This window comes from Labeo rohita, chromosome 10 (genome assembly GCF_022985175.1).
Source record: "Labeo rohita strain BAU-BD-2019 chromosome 10, IGBB_LRoh.1.0, whole genome shotgun sequence".
NCBI lineage: Eukaryota > Metazoa > Chordata > Actinopteri > Cypriniformes > Cyprinidae > Labeo > Labeo rohita.
This window is the reverse complement of record NC_066878.1, coordinates 21,619,818-21,632,739: the sequence shown is the minus strand read 5'-3', so window position 1 is coordinate 21,632,739 and position 12,922 is coordinate 21,619,818. Positions and strand designations below refer to the sequence as shown.

Below are 12,922 nucleotides of genomic sequence, written 5' to 3'. Positions count from 1 at the left end.
ATGTTTGGTCTGTATTGACATTGTCTACTTCAGCTATAAATAACAACGCTATTATGTTACGAGGGAATAAGGTTATGCCAGAGGAAATGAACCGCAAAAAAATGTAAATTACTTATTGATTTTCTTGCTTTTCAGACCCACATCCATCTTAGCTTTGAAAATATGTTTGACAGTAACCATATTCAAGCCGAATAACGCAGAAAAGCTTTGCTAAAAATTACTGATGGTCTGGAATGGGTAAGTATTTAGCAATATGCTCTTTTTCCCTTTTCTTTCTGCATCTGTCTTTCTCTTTGAGCACACACAGACAGTATGGAAAGAATGGGGAAAATTTGATTAGAGAGGAAATCCTGGAGAAAGCTTGTAAATTACAGCTAAAGTTCAGCAATCCTTCCTCCCAAAGGATGAGACAAGCTGCTAAACGGCATAAATCTGCTGCAGAGAACTTCAGCATGTCACGTCTATATAATTCTCTTTCCTTTTCCTCTCACTCCTGCTCAGTATAATTGATCAGCATGGAAACTTTCAGCTGCAAATCTGATAATGAAATGTTCTCCATTATCCAGAAACGTAAATGATTTAGAGTCATATTTTTTATTTATATTTTTTTTTATTGGATCATAGCAAGAAAATTCATCTCAAAATGTTCTATAAAAATCTATTTGTGAAATAATTTCTATACATTTCTTTTAAATATATTTAATTAATATTGAATTCTAAAATTCTAGAAAGTGGTCTGTCACATTAAGGACAATATAATAGACAAAGTTTTTCTTTTTACAGAAGTAAATATTTGCCTCTCATGCTGGTGAGTCTTGTCTAGTTTTGTCTCACAGAGCTTTTTCTCTCCAGCTCTGATGTAATTACTGTATTCTACATTTGGCCGTCCCGTTCTCCACAATCCCAGAGGATCCCAATGGTAAACAAAATATCAATCACAGACAATAAAGCTGGCAGGGGAAAGGAGCTCAGCCTTAACAAAATACAAATAAGAACTGCGGCCATCTCTCATAGAAATTAACCGAAAAATGTTTTGACCAAAGCAATGATCAAAAGTGGCCAGCACATGGCATTTCAGACTTTTTTAATAGGCCGTGTAGTTGAAAGCAATTTTCCTTTCGCGCCCCTTGGGGGAAGACCAAAGTCATGTTTCATGCTCTGCTAATGACAGAATCTGCCTAATATTTAAAATTTTAGTTGAGCACAAATATTCAAGCATGTGCATTAAACTGTGTATGGAATTACTTTAGGTAAAGTCATGCTTTTAATTTTCGCTTTACTGAAATGCATTGTGACAGAGTATTATTTTTAGGATATTAAAACTGCATTTTTAGTCCATTCCTCACGCAATTCTATTGTATGTTTTGCACATTTATTGTTTTCAAAGCCAGTCCACACCATGAAAAGTTGATTACATTGATAACTATATAGATTCTGTCTTAGTTTTCACCATTCTTCAGCTGGAAAACATCTTTCTAAAGGTTCTTACAATGATATTAGTTCTGTGACTGTGTACAATTTCATTCTGTGTTGTTATCGTTATAGCTGTGATATTTATAGTTACCGTTACAGTTACCATCCTTGATGCTTTTTTTTTCTTGTAAAAAGAAAAAAAACTAAAAACAATATGCTTTCATTGTATGGAAACAAGCAGCTTGGACATTCCTCAAAAAATCCCCTTTTGTGTTTTTCACAGAAGAAAGTCAGTCATGCAGATTTGGAATGATATTAGGGTGAGAACTTATCGAAAAGTAAAGTAAGAAAATAAATATAGGTATCATCTTTCCCAGGTTTAATGCCACACGGTCACCATAGCAAGTAGTTAAATGCCTTTGTTTGCCTCCGCCTGCAGTAAGATAATAAAAGTTTAATTGTTACGGCATCATGTGCACTCAAGTAAAGCGGTGATGACCTCGACATATGTCTTCTCTCCAACCTCCTCCCTGACAACCACCGCAAAGCAGCCCAACATGAGCTTGCTATCTCTGACAACGGCATAGTTCGCTTCCCCTCGCATACTTTGTGGTCCTGCCTGAACCCTCAGCATTGCTTACTGTAGACCCAGCACTTTGTCCTGCAGGAAAGCAGCTCTATCCCAGGGCAGACAAAACATGCCACTTTAATGGCTTTCTCTTGTTTCTCACAGCTAAATGGAGACAGACCACAAGCAATAGCAGTGAAAAGGATGGTGCACGTTTTGAACTTTACAAGAGGTAACTCGCTGGCGAGTATGTTTTTTTCATGTCCTTATTCTGCTTATGAACATTCTTTTCAGTCTGGCATTACCTTCTGTGTGATTTTATGCTTTAGTTGTTATCTTGGCATGACACTGAAGGCTAAAACTGCCTGTTTCTTCATCTTTCGAAAGACAACTTCTTGGCAGGTAGTCATTATTTTTGTGCAATGGCAAACAGGATTTGACCTGTCAGTGATTTCAATCCATGGACACATTTGGTGTGGGATGGGAAACGTTCAGAAAGTAACGAGTAAACAAAAGACCAAAATTTAAGTAGCAAAACTAGAGGTAAGCATTATTAGTAAACTTTTCTATGCTTATGCATCATATTTCCTGCCAACCAATAATGGTACAGAGGACTGTATTAATCTTACAGAGTGTTTCAAGACAGCGTTATGAAAGTATGATAGATGAGGTCATTATTTATCCCAAAATCAAGGGGTTGCGTGTACCCAGTGATTACAGAAGTTAGAATCTAATACACTATGCAATATAACTTCAAGGAAATCTAGTCACATTAAAGCAGCTTAGCTGTGGATCTTATTAAAGGAGAGGTTCACTTCCAGAACATACATTTACAGATAATTTACTCACCCCCTTATCGTCCAAGATGTTCATGTCTTTCTTTCTTCAGTAGTAAAGAAAGTGTTTTTTCAGGATTTCTCTCCATATAGTGGACTTCTATGGTGCCCCTGAGTTTGAACTTCCAAAATGCAGTTTAAATACAGCTTCAGAGGGCTCTAAATGATCCCAGTTGAGGAAGAAGGGTCTTATCCAGTGAAACGATTGGTTATTTTAAAAATAAATAAATTAAAAAAGTCAATTTATATACTTTTTAACTTCAAATGCTCATCTTGTCCAGCTCTGCGTGAACTAGGGTATGTTGAAAAACTCCCATCTCATTTTCTTCTCCAACTTCAAAATCATCATACATTGTTGTTTAACCATTTTTTTAAAGGGCGTTTGATCTTCTTTGCACGTTTACCTTGTAAACACTGGGTCGGTACTTCTGCAATGATGCAGGACGATTTTGAAGGTCGAAGAGCAATTGAGATGGGAGTTTTTTAACCTAGCCTAACTGTCTTTAACTGGAATACACAAAGTTCACACAGAGCTAGACGAGACAAGCATATGAGGTTAAAAAAGTATTTAAATTGTCAATTTGTTTCAGAAAAAAAAAAGAAAAAAACTGATTGTTTCACTAGATAAGTCCCTGCTTCTTTGGCCCTTTTGAGGTTGCATTTAAACTGCATTTTGGAAGTTCAAACTCGGGGGCACTACAGTAGTCAAATATGAAGAGAAATCTTGAAAAATTTTACTCAAAAAACTGTTTATTTACGACTGAAGAAAGAAAGACATGAACATGGATGACAAGGGGGTGAGTACATTATCTGTAAATTTTTGTTCTGGAAGTGAAAGTTGCCTTAAAAGGTTGAATTCTTGAAGATTTTTCACTTTTACTAAATTTACTGCAACTCTTCACAGGGAGGGAATATAGACTGGGTTATCTGTCCTGTTGTCCTGCACCGAGAAAGGGCTGACAAAGGAACACCAAGACCCCTTGGTGCATATAGTGCAAATTTAAAACATAGGCCAGTGGTTCCCAACCATGTTTCTTCCAACTTCCCAACAGTACACATTTTGCATCTCCTCTTTGTCTGACACACCCATTCCAGGTCTTGGAATCTCTACTATTACAATAGAGAAAGCGTAACGGCTAACTTGGATCACGTGTTCCTTAATTACCAATCATATTACAGCTTTGATGTCACTGAATTTCAGTCAGAGTTGTGCGACATTCATTTGCTGTTTACGGATACCATAGGAATGAATGAGAAGTGATGTAAGCTAAATCCCACCTGTCGCAAAAAGTCAGCGACTTCTTTTATAAAACAACATTTTTTTTCATGGTAAACTCTAAAAATAGTTCAATCCAAAAGTATTGTTTAGTGTAAACTCATGTTGAAAAGTAGCAGATAGGGCGTCGATTCATTAAATGATAAGCCGTTTCCTCTGAAAAGCTGTTTATTCAGCGTAGTGAAGCCTCTCTTCCATTGACATCCATTGAAAGGAAATGGCCTCTGGTCCTCTTTCCCAAGTACTGCCAGACTGGAAGCGTTAGCTTTGGCCGTTACGCTTTTTCGGGTAATGGTTGCAGGCTCAAAGCCACTAGATGGCAAGCCTGCAACCATTACCCAAAAAAGCGTAACAGCTAAAGCTAACGCTTCCGGTCTGGCAGTACGTAGGAAGCCATCTAGTGGCTTTGAGCCTGCAACCATTAGCCGAAAAAGCGTAACGGCCAAAGCTAACGCTTCCAGTCTGGCAGTACGTTGGAAAGGAAACCAGAGGCCATTTTTAAAAATGGATGTCAATGGAGGAGAGGCTGTACTACGCTGAATAAACTTTTTGAGGAAACGGCTTATCATTTAATAAATCAACATCCTATCTGCTAATCTTCGACATCTTTTACACTAAACAATACTTTCAGATTGAACTAGAGTTTACCACAAAAAATGCTGTTTTGTAAGAGAAGTCACTGACTTTTTGCGACAGGTGGGATTCAGCTTACAGCACTTCTCATTCATTCCTATGGTATCCGTAAACGATGACTGGGTGTTGCACAACTCTGGATGAAATTCAGTCATGTCAAGGCTGTAATGTGTAATGGTTATTAAGGGACACGTGATCCAAGTTGACCATTACGCTTTCTCCAATAGTAATACAGACCCTCTCATCTTCCTATAGTGAGAAAATCTCTGGCAGGCTTACCCTCTAGTGGCTTTGTCTACTAATGAACTGATGATCTGAATCAGGTGTGTTTGATTAAGGAGACTTAATCTCCAGAAACGTGGCTGGGAACCACTGACATAGGCCAAATCTCAAAATCCAATCAACAGCCGATAGATATAACCAAGTCCCATGCATTTTCCTTTGCAGTAATTGGTTGTACTCAAATATACAGTACATCATAATATGGACAAAAAGATTTGTCACTACTTCCATTTCAACGTGACTTTAACATTCTTAAACAAGGTGGTTTTTGATATTTGCTAGATGACATGCCAACAAAGATACCTTTCAGCCCTGATTTTCTGGAGTTGTGGTGCAGTATTAACACAAATATGCTTGAGTGGGTGATATAGGTTTGAGTCCAGTTTGCAATGTTTTTTGACCTCCTGTTTTCAGCTACAAGTCTACACTAATACCAGAAATGCTAAACAGCAGAACAGAATCATGGACAATAAAAACAACAAAATTACATCATGATTTACTCACCGTCAAGCCATCCTAGGTGTATATGACTTTCTTCTTTCAGACGAATACAATCAGAGTTATATTTAAAAATGTCCTGGGTATTCCCAGCTTTATAATTACAGTGGATGGGTGTTGAGATTTTAAAGTCCAATAAAGTGCATCCATCCACCAAAAAAAGTGTTCTGCACACCTGGGAATATGCTAGTCTCTAGCATATCCTCTGTTTTTTCTTTACACATCCTTGTTTTGTATTTCAAAATTCATGACCGGTGTTTGCCTCTCTTTCTCTTCTGTGCTTCCGTGTTCATCACCACGTTCGCCTACGTCATCCGCTAGAACGCCACTCTCGCATGTACAAAAGTTAGTGGAAGCTATAGATTACACTGTAAAAATGCAAATGCATATTTTCCAATTTATGAAACATTTTGAGTCTCAAATACTTAAAATTTTCTTGAAACAACATAAAAACCCTTGTCAGACCAACAAAATTACCCCAAATGTTGTCCCAACTAGTCAAACACAGTTGTCTGAACAAAGAATTTCATTTTGTTGAAATGTTAAGGCTTTGTGAGTTCCCAGCATGCATTGCAGCATGAATAAATTATGCCGTTACTGTTATACAATTATTGTATTGCTGTTTGCTGACTTAATTTAAACTTTGCTGAAATGTCATTTTTGTTAGTTATTTGTTGCACTGTGATGTAAAGAGCTCATCTTTTTAACATTTTGAGATTGCAACCATTCTTGAGGTTTGTGTGTCTAGTTTTGAGGCCTAGAGTATGTTCAGCCACTTATATCTGTTTGCTAGATATCTTAGTTTTGCCAGATATTTTACAAACAAAGACAATGTTGTCTACATATAAGACTAAGTTAACCATTAAGGTTTCTATAAAAATTCACTGTTTGCCATTTGTAAATAAACAAAAAATTGACACATAAAAAATACGACAGTAATTGTTGTTTCAGTTGCTGTGACAAGACTTTGTCAATCAGCATTGCATAAACAAACAACTTTATGTTGGCCATTTTTACTAAGAAAAATTAAAAAAATATTGTTGAGAGAACTCAAACATCTTACTGCATCAAGTTGCCTTATTTTTCCAGCTATTTATTTTTTACAGTGTATGGTTTATAAAGTTTCAAATGTAGATTTTTTGTCAGTGCCAACAGCCCCGTGGTTAGCGTGCCGACATATAGCACCTTTGCACTGCGGGTGTCCCGAGCTTGAATCCTGGCTTGTGGACCTTTACTGATCCTACCCCCTTCACTCTCTCCCACTTTGCTTCCTGTCAAAACTACACTGTCCTATCTAAATAAATAAATCTTAAAAACAATATATATATATATATATATATGTTTTTTTCTTACACAAATGCACCAATTCACTTCAGAGGACCTCTGTTAACCCCCTGGAGCTGTGTGGAGTACTTTTTATGATGGATAGATGCACTTTATTTTTCTTCAAAATCTCAACAGCCATTATAAAGCTTGGAAGAGCCGGGACATTTTTTTTTTAATATAGCTCTGACTGTATTCATTTGAAATGAGAATGTCATATACACCTAGGATGGCTTGAGGGAGAGTAAATCATGGGCTAATTTCATTTTTGGGTGAACTGTCCCTTTAATATTCATTTGAACCACAAGGATTACACTGTGGGTGGAGCAACCTAGTACAATGCTTGAATCACCCATGGGCACGATCAAAACCATCATAATTATCAAGGAAACCATAACTTATTTCCTATGGTTTGTCTGTGAAAGTTGACTTACAAGTTGTTTTGGTTATGACAGACCACTAAAGACTGTTTTGAGGAACTATAGGAATCCTCGTAAATGGCCAGAGCTGATTCTTCCCCTCTAATTCCTGGCAAGCGTTCCAGTCACAGATAGGCAGAGTGTTTGACGTACTTGCGGAGGGGCCTCTCCCTGTCTGTGGGATTGGGACCATGCCATTCTCATTCAGGCACTTAGCAGCAGAACTTATCTTGTTAGCTGAGCCGGCTTGTCCGTGACCCAGCCGCTGTGAGAGAGAAACTGCGGCCGCACGGCCACCAGCCCGTCGGGCGTAAGCTCACAATCTGTTTCTGTGCAGCAAAGTCACACAGTGAAATACTGTTCTCACCTCTGCTTGGTTAAAGAATTTAGCAGATCCTTTAGCTCACTTAAAAAGCTGTGGATCACAGTGTGCTGACTTTCTGTGCTACACTTAATGATGTAGTAGGTGAAGTATGTGGTCACGAAATCTGATCACAGGAGATGCATTTAGGATGTTACTACCAGGTGTAAATGACAATCTGTCTTAGCTGCTCACTTGTGTTTAGATCACCTGGAGCAGATGTTAATTCCAGAGGTAAACACAGGAGACACATGTAGGATCAATGTCTTAAAGGGATGCCAATTTTGTCATCATTTACTCAAGCGATTCAGGCTTGAAATGACATTGGCTCTTTAACAAAATTTGCTCTCCATTGTATCTTATAAGAAACAATCTTAGTTTGCAGAGGCTGAGTAAAACAAAGTGGAAATTTGCTGTAGTTTTTGCCAAGAAAATCTGTAATCAAACTCTTTGCAATGCTGCATTACTAAAGCATGTAAAATGAAATTCCTTTAGAGGAATTAGACCATTTTTAGTAATCGTATAATCTCGCTTACATTTTGTTCAAGTCATTTTCAGGAGCCGTGGAAGTACGCAGAGGCGGGTAATGAAGCACATTCCTCATCATGTTCTCATAAGAGGACTCATCTCCACTTTTCCCCTCTTCATTCGTCTAATTTGATTAGTCAATGAAATTGCTGTCAGGCGGCGTTACGGGTTGCATCTTGTCACATAATATTGATTATGGTGCTTTGCAGTGTAGCAGTTCATAATTTAGCTTTGGGGCTATCTGAGAGTTGAGTAAAAGGATCTAAGTGTAAGATCACATAAACCTCGTTGCCCACCTATGTTTTGCATGCTCATGAAATGCATAGCCTATTCGAAGACAGCTATATTTTAGATTGTCAATTTTTAATTTTCAGTGTTCTGTTTTCTATTTTCATATTTTCATTTCTTTACATTTAAGATGTAAAATATTTTCTATATATATATATATATATATATACACATAAAAAGCTGGCATTTATACAGTTCCAAACTTGTTCATATTTAAATTCATACTTCATTAAAATAAATAAATAAATAAATAAATAAATAAATAAAAAGGACGAAAATTATACAGTTCCAAACATTTTCTAAAAATTCTTACTTCATAAATAAATAAATAAATAGTAAAAAAAAAAAAAAAAAAAAAAAAAAAAGCTGGAATTTATGCAGTTTTCGAACATTCTTCAAAAACTCATACTTCATTAAAAAAGGGCCGGAAACTATAGTGTTCCAGAAATTTTCCAAAAAACAAACAAACAAACAAACAAACAACCAAACAAACAAACAGACAAACAGAAACAAACAAACAAACAGTTATACAGTTCCAAATTTCCAAAAAAATTAATGCATCATTTAAAAAAAAAAGTCTGGAAATATTTGAGTTACAAAAATACCTCATAAACAAACAAAACAAACAAACAAATAAATAAAGAAATAGTTCCAAAACATTCCAAAACAGTTCCAAACATTTTCCAAAAATCCGTACTTCATTAAAAAATAAATAAAGAAATAAATAAAATAATATAAAATAAATAAATAAATAAATAAATAAATAAATAGATAAATAAATAAAAACAAACAAACAAAAGGCCGGAATTTATGCAGTTCCATATTCCAAATTCAGTTCCAGAAATTTTCTAAATAAATAAATAAATAAATAAATACATAAATAAATAACCTTGAATGTATACCGTTCCAAACTTTTTCAAAAAATTCATACTTCATTAAAAAAAAAAAAAAAAAAAAAGGCTGGAATTGTATAGTTCCAAAAATACTTCAAACAAACAAACAAACAAATAGATAAACAAACAAATAAACAAATAAATAAAGGCTGGAATCTATACAGTTCCACACATTTTCCAAAAATTCATACTTTATAAAAAAAAAAAAAAAAAAACAACAACAACAAAAAAAGATGATACTGGTAATGATACTGGTAAATTACACCCTGGTAATGATACCAGTCTTTCTACAGTTCTGGGAGTACAGTCTCAATTCAGTACTTAACTGTTGTCTGATTTACAACTGACTTCTTTTGAAAGCTTAATTTTTTTTTTTTTTTTTGAGTTTTTTGGGGGTCCACACAAAAGTCCTACCAAATGACCCTGTTGAATTGCACACATCTGGACGTCTACTATCTCCTCCCCCATCATGTTGTGTGTCCTCATAAAAAAGATCTAACATGACAAATTAATCCGGTTGACAAACAGATAAGACATAAAACTTGCACCCCAGTGACTCCCACACAGAGAGAAGCAGCTGTTTGCCGAAGAAGACAAGGTTTGGGATCAGGGGCTGGAGGAGAACCGAGAAGCGGTCGGGGTCAAACAATGACGTTTGTTGTTAATAATTAGACTCTTCAAATACACAGAGGAGACATCCAAACAAGAGGTTACTGGCCTCTATGAGATGACCGGGTAACAAGTGGCAGGAAACGTGTGCAGCGCTTGTTTACAAAAAGAAGTGTCGGTGTAAACACTGTGCAGGGTTATTGGGAGTTCTGGGAAGGATATAGAAGAAAAAAAAAATCAGGGTAAACAGATGCTACTTACGTCCGACGCGGAGATTGATCTGGTCGCGCCGCTGGCCATCGGGGTTTTGGAAGCAGCTGTACAGGCCATTGCTACTCATGTTCACTTCCATCAGGATGAGCCGTGGTCCTTCTTCCCGCCGACGGGCCTTCACGTCTGTACCGTTCACCTTCCATGTTACAGAGGCTTCGTTGTCCAGCGAACCGCACTGCATGGTGACATCACTTCCTATCCTTTCATACTGAATCCTGGCACCTAAGGAAACACAACAGATGATCAACATCATGACAATTACAATGATTACTTTTTCTAGTCCAACTTCATATTAGGTGGCGTAAACCAGGGCTCTATGCTTACTTTTCTCTTTAAAAAACTTTAGAAGAAGAAAAATTTTTTTCAAAATTTCAGGAGCACATTCTAATCCAAAATCCAAAAATCGGATTAAAAAATACTTTTTACAAGGTGATATTTGACGTGATATTTTGCAGGGGAATTTTTTAAAAATTAATTTCTAATTAAAACATCAGAATATGAACAAGTTGAATAAGAATAAGTTACCAATGAAATTAAATCAGTATTAACAAAATTAATTAGTACTACAGAGGTGGCACAGAAGATCACAAAAGTGGCTTGTAGGTGTATTTGCATGTTTAATGAGGCTCAGCGGTGGCATGAGTGCAATTAAATTCAGAAATTCTTGTTGAGATTAATGTTTATATATATATATATATATATATATATATATATATAATGATTTAAATAACTGAAAAGATACTTTAAAAATGCCTAAAAACTAAAACTGCCAGTAGGTGGCGCCAAGTCACTGGTTTAACTACTGAATCATTCATTCATTTGATTCGTTCAAATGGCTGATTCATTCAGGAATAAAGCAAGTGAGTGTCTTTATGAAAAGGAAGTTTAATCATTGACTCACTGGATTTGTTTAAAAACACGTTCATTCATGAACTAAACAACACTGTTTGTATGGAGATGTGCAGCGGCTCGGTTGTGACTGTTTCAGACTATTTTTGAAGACGAAATAGAGCAAAATGAGGCAATAGTGTTATAGTCAGACAATGTAAGTCACTTAATATTAACTTCTTGTTTATTTAAAAAATCATTAAAATCACTCATCTTTGTTCATCACGATCTTCACAAAGTTGTATTATAATCAATGAAGCTCTCTACACTGCACAATCAATCTCTTATTTACACTCTCTCTACACTTTGTTTATGAAAGGATTTGAGAGATATGTATGTGATACATTACTCAACGTTGCAAAAACATGTAAAAGCCTTTGAAGCTCCCCTCAGCGCAAACACAAATATGCTGATATGGTCGCACTGTAGAGCCCTGCTTAACTACTATGTACTTATATCAGTATACTTATTGTGTTCATATTGTGTTGCAAAACACTTGTGCTGCTATTGAGGTGGGATACGGGTACGGTTAGGGACAGGTTTGGTGGTATGGGTAGGTACAGAAATGAAATACAGATGTAATTAAGTGCAAGCATTTGTAAAATACAGTATAAGTACAATACAAAACATGCATGTACGTAATAAATGCATTGTATCAAATTATTAATTTAAAGGAGAGGTCCGCTTCCAAAACAAAGATTCACAGATAATGTACTCACCCCCTTGAGATCGCTTACAACCGCATTTGGGATTGTTTGAAGCTGCATTTAAACTGCATTTTGGAAGTTCAACATCGGGGCACCATATCAGTGCATTATATGGAGAAAAATGCAGAAATGTTTTCCTCAAAAAAAACAATTTCTTTACAACTGAAGAAAGAAAGACATGCACATCTTGGATGACAAGAGGGTGAGTACATCGTATGTGAATCTTTGTTTTAGAAGTGGACTTCTCCTTTAAATGTGAGTACATAGTTAAAGCCACCAAATATAAAGTGGGACCTAGGATTATATAAGAAGTGTGTATCATTTTTCAATGAATGAACTGCATGAATCTCGAATCAAATATCAAATACAATTGGCTTTGGTTTGCTTTTGATGAGAAAACAGCAGGGCTGTTTATTTTTCTCCTTACAATCAGTTCAGTCATTACTGTGTTTTTCACAGGAAAAAGGAAGATGTTGTTTTCTTACAGGATCTTTTTCACACCCCAAGGCATGTTGTTATGGGCTTTGACATCAAACGGAAATATATTTTTTCATGTCGCAACCACAAGCAATGCCCTATAGATGTCCGCCGTCATGCGACAGCTGCGACAATGAAAGAAACATAAGAAAAAGTAGGTGCAGAATGCACAAACAGGCAAACAAACAAAACTCAGAGAACACATCAAGGCTCCTCTTTGACTTTCATTACGGCGTCGTGACTCCCACAATGCACAGAGGTCGGAAAAAGCAATTTCTCTTTCTTCCACTGACCTGACTAACTACCCCTGTAGCTTAATCCACACGCTCAGGGCAAACCAAATCCATGAATTTTACATTTACTCCGATGTCAAAGCCTGTGATACAGCAGTGTTGAGAAGAATGGAAAACGAAAGGCTGTTGCTTTCAAAAGAGGACGGCGACAGCAGCGACTGTCAAAGAAACACATGCCAATTAGGACTGATTCAGCTCAGATAGCAAGACATGCAGCTGTAAATTTGGCTGCGAATTTCCTACTTGCAGAAAACAGGTTTCAGATAATAACCTACAGTGGCATGCAAAAGTCTGGGAACCCCTTGCAGAATCTGTGAAAATGTAAATAATTGTAACAAAATAAGAGAGATCATATAA

The 12,922-nt window shown here is 36.4% G+C and overlaps 1 protein-coding gene across 1 annotated transcript in view; it reads right to left on the bottom strand.

Moving 5' to 3' along the window:
* cntfr (ciliary neurotrophic factor receptor) overlaps window positions 1–12,922 on the bottom strand; it is a 191,864-nt gene that overhangs the window by 80,528 nt on the left and 98,414 nt on the right. The window contains exon 3 of the mRNA XM_051120746.1: window positions 10,189–10,422. Coding sequence (XP_050976703.1) covers window positions 10,189–10,422 — 234 coding nt within the window. The remainder of the gene's footprint in view (window positions 1–10,188; window positions 10,423–12,922) is intronic.